Source organism: Mauremys reevesii, linkage group 4 (genome assembly GCF_016161935.1).
Source record: "Mauremys reevesii isolate NIE-2019 linkage group 4, ASM1616193v1, whole genome shotgun sequence".
Lineage (NCBI taxonomy): Eukaryota > Metazoa > Chordata > Testudines > Geoemydidae > Mauremys > Mauremys reevesii.
The window spans coordinates 124,318,608-124,341,216 of NC_052626.1; the positions used below are offsets into that span (position 1 = coordinate 124,318,608).

The 22,609-nt window shown below is 53.8% G+C and overlaps 1 protein-coding gene across 5 annotated transcripts in view; it reads left to right on the forward strand.

Annotated features, from left to right (window-relative positions):
• Positions 1-404: 404 nt before the first annotated feature.
• LOC120405061 (alpha-1,6-mannosyl-glycoprotein 4-beta-N-acetylglucosaminyltransferase-like) overlaps positions 405-22,609 on the forward strand; it is a 28,205-nt gene continuing 6,000 nt past the window's right edge. The window contains exons 1-4 of one of the 5 annotated variants that reach the window (XM_039538276.1): positions 2,864-2,951; positions 12,293-12,380; positions 19,807-19,970; positions 21,077-21,224. In XM_039538276.1, the coding sequence (XP_039394210.1) occupies positions 19,869-19,970; positions 21,077-21,224 (250 nt within the window). In that variant the 5' untranslated portion in view covers positions 2,864-2,951; positions 12,293-12,380; positions 19,807-19,868. Of the gene's footprint in view, positions 454-2,863; positions 2,952-12,292; positions 12,381-13,566; positions 14,642-16,713; positions 16,741-19,806; positions 19,971-21,076; positions 21,225-22,609 lie in introns of those variants that run through there. The other 4 variants (XM_039538275.1, XM_039538278.1, XM_039538277.1 and 1 more) reach the window with 4 other exon arrangements.

Sequence of the window (22,609 nt, forward strand, 5' to 3'; positions counted from 1 at the left end):
TCCTCTGACGAACAGAGGCTAGGGACACCATTCTTACCTATCCTGGCTAATAGCCATTTATGGACTTAGTCACCATGAATTTATCCAGTCCCCTTTTAAACATTGTTATAGTCCTAGCCTTCCCAACCTCCTCAGGTAAGGAGTTCCACAAGTTGACTGTGCGCTGCGTGAAGAAGAACTTCCTTTTATTTGTCTTCCTGAGGAGAGATGTTCCAAGCCCCCGGGCTGGGGTCTCTCCGGGGCCTGAGGAGCAGATGCAGCACTGCACAGATGTGAAGTACGTTCAGCTGCCATCCCGCACTGAAAGCGGACGCACACACACACAGGCACACACACACAATACTGAATCCAGGAAGTTCCAGCCCACCCAGAGGCAGGGCAAGCGACTGCTCCAATGCTGATCACACCGTTCAAAGTCGGATGACCGTGAGAGCAGCAGCAGAGCCTTTCTGGGTGAGTCAAAGCTTCCAGCAGTAACAGGGCGAGACCGCTGCCCGGTGGTGATAGAACACCACTAAGGTGCTGGCACTGGGGTGGCTTTAAGCAGCCAGGCACCTTTACACTCTGATTTCTGGCCTTGGTGGGGACAGTGCAAAGTCACAGCTGAGCAGCAATAGCTGCAGCGGTGGGGGGGCGGGGGAAGTGTTGGTCTGCAACCCCACTGGGAAGCCGGGGGAGAGCTGGTGGCCCAGGGCCCCTCCGTTTGTCTGGGACTTGGTGGGTGAGGGGAGATTGTTCCCTGGCTTTTGTCTGAAGTGAGCCTCACTAGGTGGGAGGGGGAAGCTGCCTCATATTTGTGTTTGGCCTTTAAGGGGCAGAGTTTTTAAGCACACTCAGCTCCCATGTAGGCAACAAACTCTGATTGTCCAAGCAGCAGTGCGGCGGGGGCACGTTGGGAGCTCGCTGGACAATTTGGCCCCAGTTTGTGGTGCTGAGCCACCTTGAAAGTCCATCCTACGGGGGGCAGGCCAGGCGTTGCCCCCTCACCCAGTGCTCTGAGCAGCCTACCACAGGCACCCCCCAGACGGAGGGGATGACAGCTTAGGTCTACGCTAGGACATGCTCCTGGCTTAGCTGCATCGGGTACGGGGTGTCGAGGGGTGACCCCGCCTGGCAGAAGCCATAGTATAAACACAGTTATACCAGTCTGTCCCTAGTATACACATCGTCTATCCCTAGTATCCTGGGGGCACTGGAATAAGCTATCCCCTACGCGCGGTTCGCTGGTATAAGCTGTGTCCGCACGAGGCAGGCTTTGCCCCTGGGTGTACCAGCAAAGCGCCCCTCTGGTGGAGCTGGCATCTGAAGGCGAGGGAGCAGGGCAGTCATGCCAGGCTGGTTTCCAGCGAGTGTCACCATCACACCTGCATCAGCATTTTCAAGTCCCTGGGGGCCATCAAGGGAGGCTGGCCCCAGCCGTGCTCCTAGGAAGCCTGCTATCTTGGCCAACGCACCCGGGACTGACGGCTATGTACACACTGCCATTTACTGTGGTATAACCGTCGCTTGGGGGGGTGAATAATCCCCCACCCACCCACCCACCCACCCAAACAACGCAAGTTGCAGTGACCTAAGTGCCGGGTTAGCCAGTGCTATGTCCAGGGGCGGCTCTACCTTTTTGGCCGCCCCAAGCAGTCATGCGCGGGAGGCGCCCCGGAGCCGCGGGAGCAGCGGACCTCCCGCGGGCATGACTGCAGAGGGTCCCGCGTGGCTCGGCTGGATCTGCCGCGGCTGCGGACGGTTCGCGGGTCCGGCGGCTCCGCTTGCGCGGCCGCTGTCTTGCCTGCGGGCGGCCCCGCCGAGCCGCGGGACGAGCGCCCCCTCCGCAGTCATGCCTGCGGCAGGTCCAGTCGTCCCGGGGCTCCGGTGGACCTCCCGCAGGCATGACTGCGGCAGGTCCGCCGGCCCAGCCTGCCGCCCCCCGCCCCGGCCGCAGGAGATGGGCCGCTCCTCGGCTCGCAGCGGCAGGATGAGCTGGGGCCCCAGCCTTTTGCCGCCCCCTAGATTTTGCCGCCCTAGGCACCAGCTTGTTTTGCTGGTGCCTAGAGCCGCCCCTGGCTATGTCGGCGGGAGAGCTACTGCCGCTGGTGGGGGCTGGAGTAATGAAGTTGACGGGTGAGCTCTCTCCCATCCGCTTAGAGCAGGGGTTCTCAAACTGGGGGGCGGGACCCCTCAGGGGGTCGCGAGGTTACTACATGGGGAGGTCACGAGCTGTCAGCCTCCACCCCAAACCCCGCTCTGCCTCCAGCATTTATAATTGTGTTAAATATATAAAAAAGTGTTTTTAATGTATAACGGGGGGTCGCACTCAGAGGCTTGCGATGTGAAAGGGGTCACCAGGACAAAAGTTTGAGAGCCACTGGCTTAGAGCCTGCATTAGCAGTTGCATCACTGTAAGCTCGGCAGTGCACCAGAGCCTAAGAATGGAGCTAAAGACTCAAGCCTCCCTTGGCAGGGGGCTGTAGCACCCCTTGTCCTCTGTGGATCAGCACCGAGGGGCACCCCCGTAACACACACTCACCAGTGGGTTACCCTCTGTCCTGCTGGCGGCTGCCAGCCTAGGGCCAGATGCTGCCGGGGCAGTTAAACACACAGCCTTGGCTCAAGCCTCAGCCCGGGTCCCTCTCCTCCAGTCCAAGCAGGGACCAGGCCCTCTGCTGAGCAGGCCCTGGCCTTTGCTGGAGTGGGGATGGGACAGCCCAGACACAGCTGCCTTGCACACAAAGCCCTCTCTCCCCCAGGACTAACCCAGTGCATGGATCTGTGCACAGCAGCTGCACTCAGATTCTCCGCCAATGTGAGCCGTGAGCCCAGGCTCGGGGTGGGGCTTGTGCAGAATGAAAGCAGAGGCACTGGGCACGGGAAAGCAAAAGGGCGAACTAGGGGAGTAGCACAGGAGCTCCGGCGTTCGGCGGCTTCCTTCCCTGGGGGAGCCGGCTCAGCCAGACGAAGTAAGTTATTTCCCCCCAGCCGTCCTCCTGGGGGGCTTTCGCATGGGCACTAGCCAGGAGCCACATGTGGCCAGGCTGTGAAAACCATCACCAAGGGAACGGGTGCTGAGAACCGGAGTGGCCGAAGCGCTAGAGAAGGGAGTGGTTCTGCTCCTGCCCCCGTGAGGCCCCCCTGACCTGCTGCCGGGCACAGCCAGGGCTAGCCCATTGGGGGCCCTAAGCAGGAACACTTTGCCCCCTCCCCAATGCTAAAACAGGCAAGTTCTTATAATGAAAAGCGAATGGGGGGGGGCCTGGAGCTGCTTAGGGCAGGTCTGTGCTATAGCTTAAGTCGAGCTAACTTACCTTGCTCAGGGATGTGAAAAGCCCCCCCCAGCAATGCAAGTTTCACACCGGAGTAATTATGCCGACGGGAGATGCACTGCAGCTGTGCTGATGTAGCGTGGGAGCATCTTAGTTGGCTCATGCCTAGTGCCGGCTCTGCTGTCGTACCTCAGACATGTTTTCCCCACTGAGCTGTTTGTGGCTAGAACGTGGTGCAGCCAAACCCTGGGTTTGCTGGGCGAGGTTCAGGCAGCAGCAGAGAGATGCTGACTGCGTAACAGTCGCATACCTCTAGCACCTATTGTCCTCTTCCGTGGCGACACCTGTGGGCGATCTTCCCCCTCGGCCTGCCAGGGATCCCCCTGCTCCCCAAATGGCCCCGCTCCTCTGCACACCAACACGTGAAGGAGATGCAGGAGCCAGGCCTAGCGGCATACTCAGCCCTGAGGGAGCTCCACAGCACAGGCCAGGCAGCCCTGACTGATCTTTAAGCTCACACGGCTTCACCTCCTGGGTCTCTCCTTGGAGCATTCAGCATATGCCCCTTCGTGCGCTTCCCACAGCGAGTCCGCCCAGGCGGGGTCCTGGGGAAGCCAGAGGGTCCTGCACGCACCCCCACTTCGCTTCGCAGTCAGATGTGACTCTCAGCCAGCCAGTAAAACAGAGGTTTATTAGATGACAGGAACACGCCCTAAAACTGAGCTTGTAGGTGCAAAGAACCAGACCCCTCATCCAGGTCCATTCTGGGGCCCAGTGAGCCACACAACCCTGTCTGCCCTCACTTCCTATCCCCAGCCAGCCCCAAACTGAAAAACCCTCCAGCCCCTCCTTTCTGGCCTTTGACTCTTTCCCGGGCCAGGAGGTCACCTGATCTCTTTGTTCACTTTTAGCATCCCCTTGCAAGGGGGGAAGGGCTCCAGCCATTTGTTGCTAGGATACAAATTGTCGGCAATTTATGCACACTGGAGACTTAAGTAATGCATAGGGGAAACTGAGGCACCCACACAGTTTTCAGAGGAAACATTAAGAACAGTCCCACTTCATCACACAGAGGGTATGGCTACACTTACGGTTTGCAGCGCTGGTCATCCAGCTGTGCAGGGCCAGCGCTGGTGTGTGGCCACATTTGCAGTATTTGCAGCGCTGTTGGGAGTGATGCATTATGGGCAGCTATCCCAGCGTTCAAGTGGCCACAACGTGCTTTTCAAAAGAGGGGGGTGGAGTGGGGTCTAATGTGACAGGGAGCGGGGGGAAAGAGAGAGGGGATTTTTGGAGCCAACACTGTGTGTTAGCTCCCTGCCTTGAAAAATCAGAACATGTTTCTGACCCCTTAGTCTTAACTCTTAATTGCAAACAGCCTGCCTCCAACACGGACTCCCCGCGGTGTACTGTGACAGGGAGCGGGGAAGAGAGAGACTGGAAAAATCACAAAATGTTTGCGAACCCTGCATCCAACGCTGTTTCCCCTGCCTCTCATTTGATCGTTCACAGCCAGGTACAGATAGCTCCTGTTTGCTGTGATCAGTGTTTGTTTTTTTAGATAAGCAGTTCAAACGGAGCTCCTCCGTTCTGTTTCATTCACTCTCCCTGCCTGCCTCTCATTTGATTGTTTACAGCCAGGTACAGATGATCACAGCAAACAGGAGCTCTGTTTGTTCGGAGCTCTGATCGGAGCTCGTTCACAACAAAACAAAGAGAGGCTGCATAACAAAACAAAGAGAGTAATTTATAAAAGCATTCTGGGATACACCTTATACCCTGGAGGCCAATCACAGCGCTGGTGTGTGGCCACACTTGATGACCAGCGCTGCAGCACCAGCGCTGGAATCCTTATTCCCCATGCCGAGAGGGGTGTTCGGCCAGCGCTGCAGCCAGGGAGTTGCAGCGCTGGAAGTGCCCTGCAGGTGTGGCCACTTACTAATTGCAGCGCTGGTGGAGGCTTTCCAGCGCTGCAACTCGCCAGTGTAGCCATAGCCAGAGACTCTCAGCTTCTCCTTTCAAAGAAAAGTAAGTTTCTAGCCCTCCCAGTTGTGTTGAAAGGCCCAAAAAGGTGACCCCGAAAGCACCTAAAACATATCAGGCTGGATCTAAAAATCCTGTGATTTTTCTGGGGACGTGGCTCGTAGTTTTGAAGGCTTGGGGCTAACACCGTACTAATAATGGGAGCAAGGCGCTGCCTTCTCTTCCAGTGTGCACACACCGCTTGCTGCTGTGGCCTGCTCCCTGCTCGCCTCTCGCTGCACTAGCCTTGCTAACTGCAGTATTATTCCACTACCGGACTCTCCGGTTCCCCTGGGAGGTGGAGCAGGCAGGATCTGATGGATGGCTGGGGAAGCCTGCGGCAGAGAGGTTAGGTGTCTCGCTCAAGGCCCGACAGGAAGTGGGTACCAATGCTGGGGTTAGGCCATGGCCTGTGCTCACCCCACTAACGTCACTCCCAGGCTCTATTCATTTCTAACATTTCATCAAGATGAAGGAAAGCAGAAGCTGCCCAGTTTGCAGGAGAACAGTCCCCCGTCCCATCTGATTTCCTCTTCAGGGCTGTGCTGCAGCTGGTGCAGCAGCCTCCTTATCAAAGGCAGCAAGGAAGTGGGAGGGAGCAGAGTCTGTGGGGTTTCCTCCTGCTCTCTGTGGGGGTGGCAGCCGCAGCCAGCTCTAGGTACGTTACCGGCTGGAAGCCCTGGCAAATAGCCACTTGCAATTCCCTCCCAAGCCCTGCTGCCCCAGACATTCTCCTGCTCACCCCCTCTGCAGCGGGGCTCACTCCTGGTCCTGGCATTCAAGGCCCCAAGCAGCCCCACTCCTGCCTTTCTCTAGCTCCCCACTTTCCTTCCACCCACCTAGCATGATTGCCCCAGGCTTGTCCCAGCTCTGCCCTCAGCACCTTCCAGGTAACCCCGGCTCCAGCACATCCTCCATGACCTGCTCTCAGAGCCTTCTGCCTCTTACAGGCCCATTTCCTGTAAGCCCTTCTCTTCTGCTGCCTCCTGCCAACAGACAGGAAATGATCCATCATCTGACTGTCTCCAAGGTAACCTTCCTGTTCCATCCTTTGGTATTTGCTCACAGCCCATCCCCCGTCTTTTCTCCATGCATTGCCTATTAAAAGTGTAAGTTCTTGTAGCAAGGTCATAGAATCATAGACTCTCAGGGTTGGAAGGGACCTCAGGAGGTCATCTAGTCCCACCCCCTGCTCAAAGCAGGACCAATCCCCAACTAAATCATCCCAGCCAGGGCTTTCTCACGCCTGACCTTAAAAACCTCTAAGGAAGGAGATTCCACCACCTCCCTAGGTAACCCATTCCACTGCTTCACCACCCTCCTAGTAAAATAGTTTTTCCTAATATCCAGCCTAGACCTCCCCCACTGCAACTTGAGACCATTACTCCTTGTTCTGTCATCAGGTACCACTGGGAACAGTCTGGATCCATCCTCTTTGGAACCCCTTTCAGGTAGCTGAAAGCAGCTATCAAATCCCCCCTCATTCTTCTCTTCTGCAGACTAACCAATCCCAGTTCCCTCAGCCTCTCCTCATAAGTCATGTGCTCCAGCCCCCTAATCATTTTTGTTGCCAATCATTTTTGTTGGTCCTTGTCTCCAGCCCTGTCTGTTGAGTGCCTGGGACTCCACTGATGCTCTCTAAACAATAACCATCCCTGAGGCCTTTGCTTATTACAGACCATCTGGCCGCTAGCTAGCACAACCCTGCGCAAGGAAGCGGCTCTCATGCTTGGCCCACTCCCTTGTGTCCACCCCCCGCTGATTGCTGGTGGATCAGGTCTCTCCATCAGACTGGTCGGGATTAAGACTCACATTCTCACAGTATTTATGCGCCCAACTCCTATTGCTTTCAAGGGGATTTAGGTGCCTAAATACCTTTGAGAAGGTGGGCCTAAAGCACCGGCATCGGTCTCCACTGGGACGGGAGAGGTGGACACAAATCTCGCTTAGGGTGATTCTGTTTTATCTCTGGTGTCCCCTCCCCACGCAGCCTCGCCCGCTCAGGAATCAGTTCCTCACAGCCAGTTTGCTGTGCGAGCAGCACAGCAGATCTGTGAAAACAGACGCAGCCGTCTAAAAATGGGGAAAAAAAACCCAACACTAATGCAACATTCTGGCTGCCCAGTGAGCATCCCAGCAAGCTAAGAAGGGAGGAAGTTAAGGTTCCAACACTGAAGGGCTATCTCAGCCATTCCACACACCCAGGAGAATTTATTGTTTTAGGTGCAGGTGCACAGATTTAACCGACTCAGGGTTGAACTATGGGAAAGTGTTGGGCTCATGTCTCCAGGCCGGCTGAGAGAGCTGTGGCCTGGTTACAAAAGCATAGAGTGACAGAATGCTTGTCTACACAGGGAAATGGACTGGCCTAGCCATAGAGGACAAATTATTCTGGGCGGGTCAATTTCCCTGTGTCCTCAAGCCCCTGTAGTGCACAAGTGCTGTATGCACAAAGCCTTAATTGTGGAGTTAATGACCCAGCAACACTCGTTAGCTATTGTGCTCATTAAAGCACCTTAAAGCACAGAAACATCAGCTCACCCGTAAGCTGCATCCACATGCTGTGTCTCCAGTGGGCGTAACCCCTGGTGTGGGTTCTTGCCTTAGAGTTTTCAATCCATCCACAAAAACTGTTGTTATAGGGGGGTTAAGGACGCTTAGCAGCACTTTGTTCCTTTCCAGAACAGACAAGTTGCCAGCCAAAGTCGATCTGAGGATCAGAAGAAACACTTGGCTGCACAAGATAATGCACCAAGCCAGACCATTATAAGCTCACTGCCTGGCCTCAGCGCTATGTGCTGTGTCTCCCACCCTGCTCTCACTGCTGTGGGCCTGCAATAAGCACCAAGCCTGAATTTTAAAAACAGGACATTTCCGGGCAGCTGTATCTCAGGCCCCCCTTGATCAAATGACTCTAGAGTGACCAGACAGCAAGTGTGAAAAATTGGGGCAGGGGGTGGGGGGTAATAGGAGCCTATATAAGAAAAAGATCCAAAAATCTGGACTGTCCCTATAAAATTGGGACATCTGGTCACCCTAAATGACCCCAGGGCAGGCCAACCGAGCTGAACTAGCCTCGGATCTGGCATGCCAGCTTTCACTCTTCCTGTGAATTTCAGAGCACTGTGAAATGCTGCCTTTACAAAGAAACGCTGCTTCAGCCTGTGTCGCTAATCCTGCTCCTGCTGGCATGCTGTAGCTACCACAATCACGTGCGCCACTCGGACAACCAGCCCAAAAGGCTCATAACTGCTGAACAGTCAGGTTTTGAAGCTGGCTCTTGGTGGCCAACGCTAGCTGAGCTGAGGGGCAGCCCAGTGATAGAAGTTGCATGTGAGTACTCCCTCTAGTTTTCCCCTAGGTCTGGGCAAAAAAGTGTAGTCAGAAGCAGCACATTTGAAAATGAGGTCGTGGCGTGGGGACGGTATCTCGCGAACCCCTTTACCAGATGCCCCACATTTCCAATGCTAACTCTCATCTAGGCTCTCCACCGGCCTAGCAGTTTTCTGGCCAAGGTGACTGTGCGTGCGGATTTTAGTGCACTTAAAAAAATCACCTCTCAACAGAAGGCTCTGTGCAACCTTAATGATGGTGCTGCAAGAGCACCCCATAATATGACTGGTTCCCCCCTTTTACCAGAGTATGCTTCTCTTCACCATGGTCTCAATCAATAAAGCCCAAGCTAAGGTGGCTTCTTTTGGGGCTGGATTCCAGAATTAGTCCAGAAATTACCTAGACCATTCAGTGTCCAAGGTGAGAAAGAATTATTTTTATTTTAAATCCCCAAGTTAATGAATAAGGCAACAATAAACTTCCATTGTGCTAAGGCACTAGGGTGACCAGACAGCAAGTGTGAAAAATCAGGACAGGGGGTGGGGGATAATAGGTGTTTATATAAGAAAAAGCCCCCAAATATCGGGACTGTCCCTATAAAATCAGGACGTCTGGTGACCCTATAAGTCACCTAGGTCAAGGTTACCACTGCACTGAGTGATGGCTGCCCCTTTTTCCCCTAGTACTCCACAGTGAGACTTTGGGCACCCTGCTAGACTACCAGACAAATCACTTGTGATTTATGCATGATCTACCCGTTGGAAGGGACTGAGGCACCTTACTCTTGGGTGCTGATGGAAGTTGTTTTCTTTTTTTTTAACTATTTTGGAAGCTTTAACAATGTGACTTACAAATCCTTGCCGTGTAAATATCCGAAACAAAGCAATCCTGACAGCAGTTAGTGTTTGGAATACAGTCAGCAGAGCTTTTGAGAGATGTGAAAATTGTTAAAAGGTCCAGGCTAAACACTGCGCCATTAGGAAAAGGGGATGGGAAAGAGGGACAGGTGACTAGCAGGATTTGCATATGTGATCTGCATATGTGATTTTATTGCTCGGCCACCTATAATGCAAAACAGTATCAGCTGTGTGTCTTGTGACTGTGGGGCTGCATGGTGTTGTGCTGTTATTGGAGACATCGCATTGGTTATGTGAGTTTATACTACAGCAGGGGTGGTGAGTTCCTGCGGTTGCTCAGGTTTCACATACCCTGACTTTTCGGTGTATTGTGAGCCTGATTTCAAAGCCTCCTGAAGTTTTTCCATTGACCTTAATGGGCTTTGGGTCAGGCCCTAAATTCCCTAGGTTGCTTTTTTTGTACCTACATAAAAGGAAAAGTCCCCGGGTGAAACCCTGGTCCCACTAACGCAGAGGTGAAAGTAACCCGGTCCGGTCCGGTATGGTGTAGCGGCAAGAGCCACTACGCCGTGCTGGACTGCACCGGCTTCCGCAGCGGGCAGCCCAGAGCCCTTTAAATCCCTCCCGCAGCTGCTGGGGCCGGGATGTAAAGGGCTCAGAGCTCCCCGCCGCTGCGGGCAGCCCAGAGCCCTTTAAATCCCGCCCGCGGCTCCGGCAGCCGGGCTGGGGCCGGGATTTAAAGGACTCGGGGCTCCCCACAGCGGCAGGAGCTCCGGGCCCTTTAAATCCCAGCCCCAGCCCATCAAAGCTTGGGGTTCCCTGTGGCGGCCGGAGCCCTGGGCCCTTTAATTTGCCCCTGAACCCCAGGGGGCTCCCAGCCACCTCTGCAGCTGGGAGCCCTGGGTTGATTTAAAGGCCCTGGGGCTCCCAGCCACAGCTGGTGCCCAGGGCCTTTAAATCTTGAGAGGTCACGCCCCCCTCAGGACTCCGGCAGTACCGGTAAATCCTGTAAGTTACTTTCACCCCTGCACTAATGTCAATGGAACTTTCGCCTTGGTCTGCAGTGGGTCCAGGATTTCATCCCGCAATGGCAAGGGTGAGATGCGCTCTCCAGGTTCTTTGTTGCAAAGAGCCTGGATGCGTGTAGAAGTCAATGGCAATGAAGAGGAGCCTGTTGAGTGGCTTTCACTAGGTACTACTGCTACTTGTGGGGAATCCATTCTCACTGAAAGACACCAGTGGGACTAAAGGTGCCGGCTGCCATCAGGAGCCATTACCGGGCCAGAAATGGGAGCGTCTAAGCTGTGAATCTGCTCCATAGGCAAACCCAAATACCCAGAGGAACTGGTCCTTATGCACCCTGCAGGTCCTGCCTTCTCTTTGGGGCCTAAGACGTACAGCAGACACAATCAGAGGTGTGACAGCAGCAGAGGGGTGACGGCAGACACAATCAGAGGTGTAATGGCAGCAGGGGGGTAACAGCAGCAGAGGGGTGATGAGAGACACGATCAGAGGTGTGACAGAAGACACAATCAGAGGGGTGCCAGCAGACACAGAGGGGTGACAGCAGACATACCCAAGCTAGCTTTGCACTAGCTAGCTCCAATAACAATAGCAGTGAAGTCATGGTAGCATGTGCTGTACCAATAACCATCCTGCCTGGGACCCTGTATGTGGACTCGAGAGACTAGCCCATGCTGCCGCAGCTTCACTGCTGTTGGTACTCCTGCTAACGAGAGCAAAGCTAGCTCAGGTCTGTCTGCACACTGGAAGAACTTTTGCTTGACTCCAAAAGAAGGATTGGAAAATTTGGTGGAAGGAATGGGAGCGCTGGGACTGGGAGAGCTTTTCTTGCATGTGTGTGGATAAAATAATAATAGTTGCTAGCTCTTTCCCTCTGCAGATCCCAAAGCAGTCCAGAAAGGAAGAGCAGTGTCATTATCCCCATTTTACAGATGGGTAAACGGAGGCACAGAGCAGCGATGTGATTTGCCCAGGGTCACCCAGCAAGCCAATGGCAGAACTAGGAATAAAACTCAGGTGACCCCAAGTCGCAGTCCAATGCTCTAGCCACTAGGCCACACTGCTGACACAAACAAACCAATGAACTTTAAACAGTCTGGGTAAAAATCCCTTCTGTTCCTGTCTCAGCAGATGTCACTTCCTTGGTACCCGTGATGTCACAACCCCGCCAGCTCCCCCATCACCTAGAATGTCTTCCAGGGTAGACCAGGCCAGAATTCCTAATGGAAAAACCCTGTCTCACTCCATTGAGGTCATCCTCGCTAACCTTCCCGTGCCTCGGTTTCTCCCCTGCCTCCATAGAGGATAGTCCTGCTGGGAGGGTACATTCCCTAATGCTCTAAGTGCTATGGACTATTACAGCCTGGCCCTGCAGCAAATACCATCAGGCAGGGCTGAGAGCATAATGCAAGGAGCCTTTCCTGCCCAGACCTTTCAATAATATATGAACATTGTGTAACATCATCACACTCCCTTTCATCAGTCTGAAGAACAACAGCTGTGATGGACGTAGAAGCAGGGATCCTGGAGCGCAGGGAAGAGCCCCAGTTAGCCCTGCAGACCCCTTCGAAGCAGCCTTGTGTGTCCCCTAGCTAGACCTGGCCCTCTAGGAGAGCGTGGTTTTGCTGATGCAGGGAATTCCTTGTGGGGCGGGTGGAGAGGGCTCTGCTCAGGCACTGCTGTCTGTATATCCACCCCTAGCCTGCCAGCCCTTTGTTTGTTATTAAACAAGAAGTTCAGGAGATGTTTGTAAAAAGATGCATGTTTGAGACACCTGACCTGTTAGCTGAACCTGAATTTCAGGTTCCCAGCCTCCTCTTTGTCCTGATTGTCTGCATGTTCCTGGCCTCCACTGGAAGGGAAGTTACTTGGCCAGAGAGCGGAGAGCAAGGTAGGTTTGATACTCTTTCCCCTTGCATGCAGACATCCAGGTGCAGTGTCTAGGTTCTGTAACCAGAGGATAGCCTGTGGATCAAGGGAGTCCAGGAATTGCAAACTGCCCTCCAGCTATGGAACTGGACAGGCTTCCACCCCATGAGTGGAACGCTGCCCCCAGTCCCTGCATGGAAAGGAAACCAGGCCAGGGCAGAGGCAGCCTGTTGAGCCTGGCCCAGGATCTGTGATTAAGTGGACAAAGAGGCAGATGCAACAACTGACTCCTGAATTTACTTGGTGCGATAGACTATTTCCCACCGCTGCGTCCTCTCTGTAAGAACGTAGTTTTCAGCACCCTGTCAGTGTGTGGTAACTGGCCGTCTGTGTTCTTGTGCAGGAGTGTGTGAGCAAAGGAGCGTTGGGAGCTCTGCTGTGGTGTCACACCTTGGTCCACAGGAGCAGGATCCCTCCCCTGAATATGAGCAGCGGGTTGTTTCCTGTCTGAAAACAGGGCACCAGTCACCTGGAGATGTCATTGGTTGGTTTCCTCCGGCACAGCTCTCCAGGCAGGCTTAGCAGTATTGGCATCTTGTTAAAGGTCTCGATTCTTCTCCAATGACTAGCTGAACTTCAGGCCAATATTTGTGAAATGGGGTAGCTATTGTGGGCACCAGCTTTGAGACCCCTTGGCCTGATTTCCAGAGGTGTGGAGCGCCCTCAGATCATGGACTGGTGGGGCAGTTACAGGCGATGTAGGCAGGGGAGGTGCCTGGAGTTCTCTTTCAGGTCATTCTGCGAGAACCTGATGGGGCTCTCTTGCACTTAAGTCTTGCGCTGGGGTGGGACCCGGCATGGACATTCAAGCCCAGCATTTTATGAGGCCTAGGTGTCCTTTTGCAGTTTTTTTGCAGTATGTCATCCTGCGAGCAATGCAGGATTGCAATAATGTCACTATAGGTCCCCCAGCCTCCAGCTCCAGAGAGCTCCCCTCTCATTGCAGGAGTCCTGGGCTGGAGGTAGGAGCCCGATGACTGAGCCAACCATGTCTTATGAACTTGCACCCCCAGATTAGCACAAAGTAGTGGGATCAGGGGAGGGATAGCTCAGTGGCTTGCTAAACCCACAGTTTGTGAGTTCAGTCCTTGAGGGGGCCATTTAGGGATCTGGGGCAAAAATCTGTCTGGGGATTGATCCCCCTTTGAGCAGGGGGTTGGACTAGATAACCTCCTGAGGTCCCTTCCAACCCTAATATTCTATGATCAACACCCACCTCCCCTGCTTTCCCCAGGCATGTACACCAGTTTCCCTTCTCCCCTGCCTATCCTACTGAATAGATCTGGAGAGCAGGATTAGTGATAATTCTCTGCCCTTATTTTTCAGAACTCAACATTCACATCAGCAGAGCCTGGCACAGGGAATCTTCTCCCTCTGAGAAACCCCCAAAGAATTACCCTTTGTCAAAATGGCAGCTCTCCTCCACTGCTCTCAACCATATTGCCTCCAGGGCAGGCTGTGAACTGAGGACAATGGCAGACAGTGGCCGTTTTGCCAACGGGCAGTTTTTAGTGAGTTTTTCTGAAGACATCCCATCTTGATTTAAGAAATTGTCAATGATGGGGAATCCACCTGGTAAACAGTTCCCATGGTTAATTGCTGTCATGGTTAACAATTTACGCCTTTTCTCCAGTCTGAAATCCTACATATTTCTTTTCAAAAGCTACTCTTTGCACCGGATCTGCTCCAGATTCATCTCCCTGCCAATTTTTGCCTAGATAGACAATGGCTAAGATAAGATCAAAAAGGACCTCAAAAAAAAAATGATGCCAAATGCTAACTTTCTAAAGGCCCACTTTTAAATCCATTTTCCACTCCTAAAATAATAGATTGATTTGTAAATTCTTGCAGAATTCGGCCTCCACTCGGAGTGAGTGCTGTAATTTAGCGGGGATAGGCTGTGTTCTCTAGACATAATGAACAAGCTGAATCCTTGCTTTAAGAACACAGTTCACTCAGCTTTAACTATGGATCCATGACTGGCACCTCCAGAACTCTTTAGATAGAAGGTGTCCCAGCATGCCTGGCTCCTTTAAGGGGAGATGGGCCCAGCCCACCTGTGACTAATAAGTTACCTCCTCGCAGGCTGTGGGGCCAGGGCATCAGGTGATAGCTTGAAAAGCACCTGGTCTTTATATAGGCCAGCAAGAGCTCAGTCGAGAGTGGCTGGGAGCCTGATGCTTGCAGGAATTGCTGTGGTCAGGGAAAGAACCCAGCGGTCAGGTGACTTCCCGGTACACAGGTTGGGGGTGAGAGCTGCAGGAAGTAGAAAGGTTCCTATGGGAATCCCTGGCTCTGTGCATTGGGTGAGGGAAGAGCTTGTAGGAGTGCTAGGCAGAGACGGGCTCCACCTCACGAAGAGAGGGAAGAGCATCTTTGCAAGCAGGCTGGCTAACCTAGTGAGGAGGGCTTTAAACTAGGTTCACCGGGGGAAGGAGACCAAAGCCCCGAGGTAAGTGGGGAAGTGGGATACCGGGAGGAAGCACAAGCAGGAGACTGCAAGAGGGGAGGACTCCTGTCTCAGACCGAGAAAGCGGGACAATCAGCGAGTTATCTTAAGTGCCTATACACAAATGCAAGAAGCCTGGGGAACAAGCAGGGAGAACTAGAAGTCCTGGCACAGTCAGGGAATTATGATGTAATTGGAATAACAGAGACTTGGTGGGATAACTCATATGATTGGAGTACTGTCATGGATGGATATAAACTGTTCAGGAAGGACAGGCAGGGCAGAAAAGGTGGGGGAGTTGCATTGTATGTAAGAGAGCAGTATGACTGCTCAGAGCTCCGGTATGAAACTGCAGAAAAACCTGAGAGTCTCTGGATTAAATTTAGAAGTATGAACAACAAGGGTAATGTCGTGGTGGGAGTCTGCTACAGACCACCAGACCAGGGGGATGAGGTGGACGAGGCTTTCTTCCAGCAACTAACAGAAGTTGCTAGATCACAGGCCCTGGTTCTCATGGGTGACTTTAATCACCCTGATATCTGCTGGGAGAGCAATACAGCGGTGCACAGACAATCCAGGAAGTTTCTGGAAAGTGTAGGGGACAATTTCCTGGTGCAAGTGCTGGAGGAACCAACTAGGGGAAAAGCTCTTCTTGACCTGCTGCTCACAAACAGGGAAGAAATAGTAGAGGAAGCAATAGTGGATGGGAACCTGGGAGGCAGTGACCATGAGATGGTCGAGTTCAGGATCCTGACACAAGGAAGAAAGGAGAGCAGTAGAACAGAGACCCTGGACTTCAGAAAAGCAGACTTTGACTCCCTCAGGGAACTGATGGGCAAGGTCCCCTGGGAGAATAACATGACGGGGAAAGGAGTCGAGGAAAGCTGGCTGTATTTTAAAGAAACCTTATTGAGGTTGCAGGAACAAACCATCCCGATGTGTAGGAGGAAAAGTAAATATGGCAGGCGACCAGCTTGGCTTAACAGTGAAATCCTTGCTCGTCTTAAACACAAAAAAACAGCTTACAAGAAGTGGAAGATTGGACAAATAACCAGGGAGGAGTATAAAAGTATTGCTCAGGCATGCAGGAGTGAAATTAGGAAGGCCAAATAACACTTGGAGTTTCAGCTAGCCGGAGATGTTAGGAGTAACAAGAAGGGTTTCTTTAGGTATGTTAGCAACAGGAAGAAAGTCAAGGAAAGTGTGGGCCCCTTGCTGAATGAGGGAGGGAACCTAGTGACGGAGGATGTGGAGAAAGCTAGTGTACTCAATGCTTTTTTTGCCTCTGTCTTCACAGACAAGGTCAGCTCCCAGACAACTGCACTCTGGGGAGGAGGTGACCAGCTCTCTGTGGAGAAAGAAGTAGTTCGGGACTATTTAGAAAAGCTGGACGAGGACAAGTCCATGGGGCCGGATGCGCTGCATCCGAGGGTGCTAAAGGAGTTGGCCGATGAGATTGCAGAGCCATTGGCCATTATCTTTGAAAAATCATGGCGATCGGGGGAGGTCCCGAACGACTGGAAAAAAAGCTAATGTAGTGCCCATCTTTAAAAAAGGGAAGAAGGAAGATCCAGGGAACTACAGGCCAGTCAGTCTCACCTCAGTCCCTGGAAAAATCATGGAACAGGTCCTCAAGGAATCAATCCTGAACCACTTAAAGGAGGGGAAAGTGATCAGGAACAGTCAGCATGGATTCACCAAGGGCAAGTCATGCCTGACTAACCTAATTGCCTTCTATGACGAGATAACCGGCTCTGTGGATGAGGGGAAAGCAGTGGATGTGCTATTTCTGGACTTTAGCAAAGCTTTTGATACAGTCTCCCACAGTATTCTTGCCAGCAAGTTAAAGAAGTCTGAGCTGGATGAATGGACGGTAAGGTGGATAGAAAACTGGCTAGATGGTCGGGCTCAACGGGTAGTGATCAATGGTTCCATGTCTAGTTGGCAGCCGGTATCAAGTGGAGTGCCCCAAGGGTCGGTGCTGGGGCTGGTTTTATTCAATATTTTCATTAACGATCTGGAGGATGGTGTGGACTGCACCCTTAGCAAGTTTGCAGATGACACTAAACTGGGAGGAGTGGTTGATACGCTGGAGGGTAGGGATAGGATACAGAGGGACCTAGACAAATTAGAGGATTGAGCCAAAAGAAATATGATGAGATTCAACAAGGACAAGTGCAGAGTCCTGCACTTAGGAAGGAAGAATCCCATGCACTGCTACAGACTAGGGACTGAATGGCTGGGCAGCAGTTCTGCAGAAAAGGACCTAGGGGTTACGGTGGACGAAAAGCTGAATATGAGTCAACAGTGTGCCTTTGTTGCCAAGAAGGCTAATGGCATTTTGGGTTGTATAAGTAGGGGCATTTCCAGCAGATCGAGGGATGTGATCATTCCCCTCTACTCAGGACTGGTGAGGCCTCATTTGGAGTACTGTGTCCAGTTTTGGGCCCCACACTACAAGAAGGATGTGGATAAATTGGAGAGAGTCCAGCGGAGGGCAACAAAAATGATTAGGGGGCTGGAGCACATGACTTATGAGGAGAGGCTGAGGGAACTGAGATTGTTTAGTCTGCAGAAGAGAAGAATGAGGGGGGATTTGATAGCTGCTTTCAACTACCTGAAAGGGGGTTCCAAAGAGGATGGATCTAGACTGTTCTCAGTGGTAGAAGATGACAGAACAAGGAATAATGGTCTCAAGTTGCAGAGGGGGAGGTTTAGGTTGGACATTAGGAAAAACTTTTTCACTCGTAGGGTGGTGAGGAACTGGAATGGGTTACCTAGGGAGGTGGTGGAATCTCCTTCCTTAGAGGTTTTTAAGGTCAGGCTTGACAAAGCCCTGGCTGGGATGATTTAGTTGGGTTTGGTCCTGCTTTGAGCAGGGGGGTTGGACTAGATGACCTCCTGAGGTCCCTTCCAACCCTGAGATTCTATGATTCTATGAGCTGGTGCCGGGCAGAGGCAGTACCTTATTTGGGGATTTTGCCTAAGTTCTTGGTTAATCAATAAGTGATGCCTTGAGAGAAGGGCCTGAAACAGGCTCTGGTGTGGTATCTGTCCTTCCTGGCCTGGCGAGGTAGCCCACTGCAGGTGGAGGTATGACTGTGGCACGGGTCGCAATACCGGAGCAAGCGAGCTAGCCCCAAGCTGACGGGGCTTCACGGCTATTGCTTTCAAACTAGCCACATCCAAGCTGGCTGGGGGATGTCTATAGGAGCTGCAGTCACCCCTCTGGTTGCGGGATAGCCATCCCTACAGAGGCAATCGAAAAGAAAGGGGTGTGTGTGTGGGGGGCTATTCCTGTACCAGGCACAGGGAGGAGTGTGCTTAAAACAAATAAAACGATGCTGCAGTGAGACCACTTGCCCACGTCTCGCACGGGTGGTACCCAAGGCCCGTGGAGGCAGTTTCCTTCATCCCATTGCACATGTCTCTGCACCAGTAGCAGCCAGCAGGTATTAGAAAGGGCAGGGTGAAGGGCTGTAATGTGTTTCGAGGGCATCTGCATCATTGGCTGAACAATTCCATAATATTTGCAATAAGTGACTTAGCAAGTGTTGATTGCGGGCCCTGCCCATCCTCCCAAGGCAAAAGGGAAGCTAGAGAGCACTAATAAACCCTCCTGCTACCCACTAGCACCTGACTGGGATCAGGGTGAAACTTCTGTGGGCAGGTTTGTCCATAATTGCTCATTAGGGGATTTCTTGCACCTTCCTCTGGAGCAGCTGGTGCCAGGAGCCTGGGCTGGCTGGATTCATGTGCTGAGCAGTTTGGGGTTCCTATCTACTGATGACCATCAAATGCTGTGAGCAAGACCCTGCCATTCATATCCTTTAACGCCTGAAGACTGGATCTAGGGTCCAGGGCCTGGTGCGTCCAAGCACTCGTAACTGGGCTGGGATTCTAAGTGGTAGGAGAGGAGTTGAGACATGTCTGGAGACATGAGAGGAGTTGAGACATGTCTGGTGTCGTGCGGCTGCCTCTGCTCGCCCCGAACCTGCCTGTGCTTTTCATGCCAGGTTTCTGCTGCAGGTAGCAGGCTGTGCCTGAGGGTGCTGCACTGCTGGATGCTGGTAGCACAAGTTGTGCCCCGGCTCTCAAATGTTCAAATGTCTACTTGAGAAGAGAGCCAAGGTACTACAACAGCCAAATCATCAAAGGCTTTAGAGTGCAAAACAAACATCGTTTATTGCACCTGGGAAGCCAGGAGGTCAGAGGCACCCTAGGGTGTGCTCCTTTCACCCGTGTCGGCAGGCATGTTCTGCAGTAGCTGCTGTTTCCTCCTGAGCTTTATTTTTCTGGCAGGGCCCATGAGCTGCGGGGCACCGTACAAATGGATCTGTGCCTGCAGATCTTCCAGTGCTCAGTGCAGTGAGCGGATCTGGAGGTTGCGCTGCCCCTGAGCTCTCCAGTGTACTGGGTTTTGTGGGACATCTCACAATTGGAGGTGGGGGGCGGGGAGAGACAGCACCGCTCCCTTCAAATATGCTCTAGAGCAGTGGGTGGTGCACCCACCTGTCCTGAGTGCTGTTTATATGCTCAGGTGCTTTGCAGCCCTCCTCCCCTAGTCCTAGAAGGCAGCCGAGTATTAGCCTGTCCATTTGACAAACAAGTCAAAGGAGCTCATGTCATGTGACAGAACTTAATATGGCAGATCCGAAGTTTATTCAGTCAGGGGCTGCTCCCTGGCTAGGAGTTCAGTCTGTTTGTGGCGGTTTCTTAGGGGTGGCCTGTGCCGGACCCTTGTCATGGAAGCTGGTGAGAGCTGCTGGGGACCTGGCTCTCCGCTCTGTGAGAGCCGAGGAGCTGGCTGGCTGCCCGGCAGCCCTCCCTGCCCTGCTCCCTGAGCAGTCCACCTCTGCATGGCCAGGCACTCCCCAGGCGGGGCGGGCAGTGCTCCTCCGAACGGCGCCCCTCATGCACTCTTGCCTCTCCCCCGAAGGAGCCTGGCCGAAACTGGCAACGCCCCCAGGTGCCACCCCCTGACCGCGGAGCCCGGCTGCCATGAGATGCTTCCCAAAGCGCTTGCTCGCTACTGCCCTGACGCTCCTGGGTCTGCTCCTGCTCCTCAGCCTCTGCCTGCAGCGCCCGGAGGACCCACTGGTGGTGAGTACCAGGCTGGGCTGGGCAGAGACTTTGCCTGCCCCTGTGCTCCCCTCTGCTGCCCCAGGCCTGCCCCACATCCCCTCCCCCTTGCTCTGGGGTCTGTGCTCCCCTCCCCTGCCTCGGGGCTGCCCCACATCCCCTTCCCTTGCTCTGGGGTCTGTGCTCCCCTCCCCTGCCTCGGGGCTGCCCCACATCCCCTTCCCTTGTTCTGGGGTCTGTGCTCCTCCTGCCCCAGGCCTGCCCCACATCCCCTCCCCCTCGCTCTGGGGTCTGTGCTCCCCTCCCCTGCCCCAGGGCTGCCCCGCATCCCCTCCCCCTCGCTCTGGGGTCTGTGCTCCCCTCCCCTGCCCCAGGGCTGCCCCGCATCCCCTCCCCCTCGCTCTGGGGTCTGTGCTCCCCTCCCCTGCCTCGGGGCTGCCCCACATCCCCTTCCCTTGCTCTGGGGTCTGTGCTCCCCTCCCCTGCCCCAGGGCTGCCCCACATCCTCTCCCCCTCGCTCTGGGGTCTGTGCTCACCTCCCTGCCCCAGGGCTGCCCCGCATCCCCTCCCCCTCACTCTGGGGTCTGTGCTCCCCTCCCCTGCCCCAGGGCTGCCCCACATCCCCTCCCCTCACTCTGGGGTCTGTGCTCCCTTCCCCTGCCACAGGGCTGTCCCGCATCCCTTCTCTGTCCCTCCCCTTGCCCTGTCCCACAGCCCCACCCCTCACACGGGGGTCTGTGCCCCCCACCCCCGCCCCAGGGCTGCCCCCCCTCCCTGCCCCGTCCCTCCCCTTGCCCTGCCCCACAGGTTTTCCTGCATCCCCTCCCCTCGCTCTGGGGTCCACGCTCCCCTCTCCTAACCCCACCTCCCATCCCTGAATTGGGGGCTTCGTGGCCTCTTCTCCCTTGCCGCACTCTGGTGGAGATGTCTGAGCAGGAGGAGGGCGTGACTGGCTGGCTGGGGGTGGAGCAGCACTACTAGGGGATGCTGTTCTCCAGCTCTAGCCCTCCTGAGCAAAGGGAGCTTGGGGCTGGAGCTGCCGCCCCTGGCGGACGAGGTGTATTTGCCACAGGCCTGCCTTGGGGCGCGCTAACAGCAGCTAACGCTGGCTCTGTTCTGGCTCCCAGGAAGAGGTGAAGCGCTGGGCCCAGGAAATGGTGCTGCAGCAACTCCAACCCGAGGGGAACCTGCGCAGCTTCCAGGAGCTGTGGAACGCCTCTGCCTCCAGGAACGTCTCCTATCGCTACCTAGCCGGCTACCCCCCCTCTAGGAAGAGTGAGTATCCCAGGACCAGCCTGCTTTAGCCTCCAGCATTCTCTGCCAGTAGCTGGATCTGGAGAGAGATGGTCTAGAGCTGTGGCTCTCAACCTTTTTGATACCATGGGGACTGACTTGCTGCCTTCCTAAACTGCATCAGGGAGATCTCCGGGACTGGTGAGGAACACTGGGTAGAGGCACCAGTCATAGCGGAGCAGCTTTTGGGAAGCCGGCTGACTGAATTCTGCAACTGCTGCTATGGCACTAATACAGAATGGGGGATAACCGGCTTGGCTGCAGCACTGCTGAGAAGGATCTGGGAGCTGTGGTGGTTCATAACCTCAGCATGAGTCAGCAATGTGATGCTGTTGCAAAAAAAGCAAATGGAATTTTAGATTGCATTAACAGAGGCATACTCAGCGCTGGTTAGGCCTCAGCTAGAGTACAGTGTCCATTTTTGGTCACCAATGTCTAGAAAGGCTGTAGAGAAACTGGAAAGGATCCAGAGGCGAGTGACAAAGATGATGAGAGGGATGGAACACAAGCCATATGAGCAAAGGCTGAAGGAACTGGCTATGTTTTGTTTGGAAAGAGAGATTAAGGGGGGACTTGATAATGGTCTTCAGATACTTGGAAGGCTGCCATAAAAAAAATGGAGAAAAGTTGTTCTCTCTTGCCGCAGAGGGCAGGACCAGAGGTGATGGGGTCAAACTACAGCACAGCAGATGTAGATTAAACCTCAGGAAAAACTTCCTAACTGTAAGAAGAGTAGGACGATGGGACAGACCCCTAGGGAGCTTGTGGAAACTCCTTCACTGGAGGTTTTCAGAAGGAGGCTGGAGCCATCTGTCTGGGGTGGGTTAGACATGTAACCCTTCTGCCCCTTTGAGTTAGCAGCAACAAGGGCCGGGTTCAGTATTCAGGGGTTCCGTTTCAATAACACAATGCAAAACCGGCTTGAGCCCCCACCCAGTGACCTGGGACAATTACCTACCACCCCCCCGGGCGCCTCTAGGAGGCAATACTTCCCCACTCGCAAGCACGAAGTCTGAGTGTAGCAAAATCCTTTTAAAAAAAGGAGGGAAACAATGTGGCATCACGTTGGAGAGACACCACAAACAGGACTATACACAAACCATAAGCAAAAAACCCACCTCCAAGTACATTTGGCACTGTCCTTAGGGTCTTAAGTCCAATCACCCCAAAGTCCAATAACCCAAAAGTCTCTGTCTCTGGTCAGTGCCACCCCAGAGTTCAAAAGTTTATCTGCAGAGTTTTACCCACCCCCCGGCCTGGGTGGAAATGGGGGGGGTCGCACACACAGGGTGCTAGGGACACCTTACGTGGGCCAGGGCCGACTGCCCCGCTTCTCTGTGGAGTTCTGCTGCAGCCTTCACCACGAC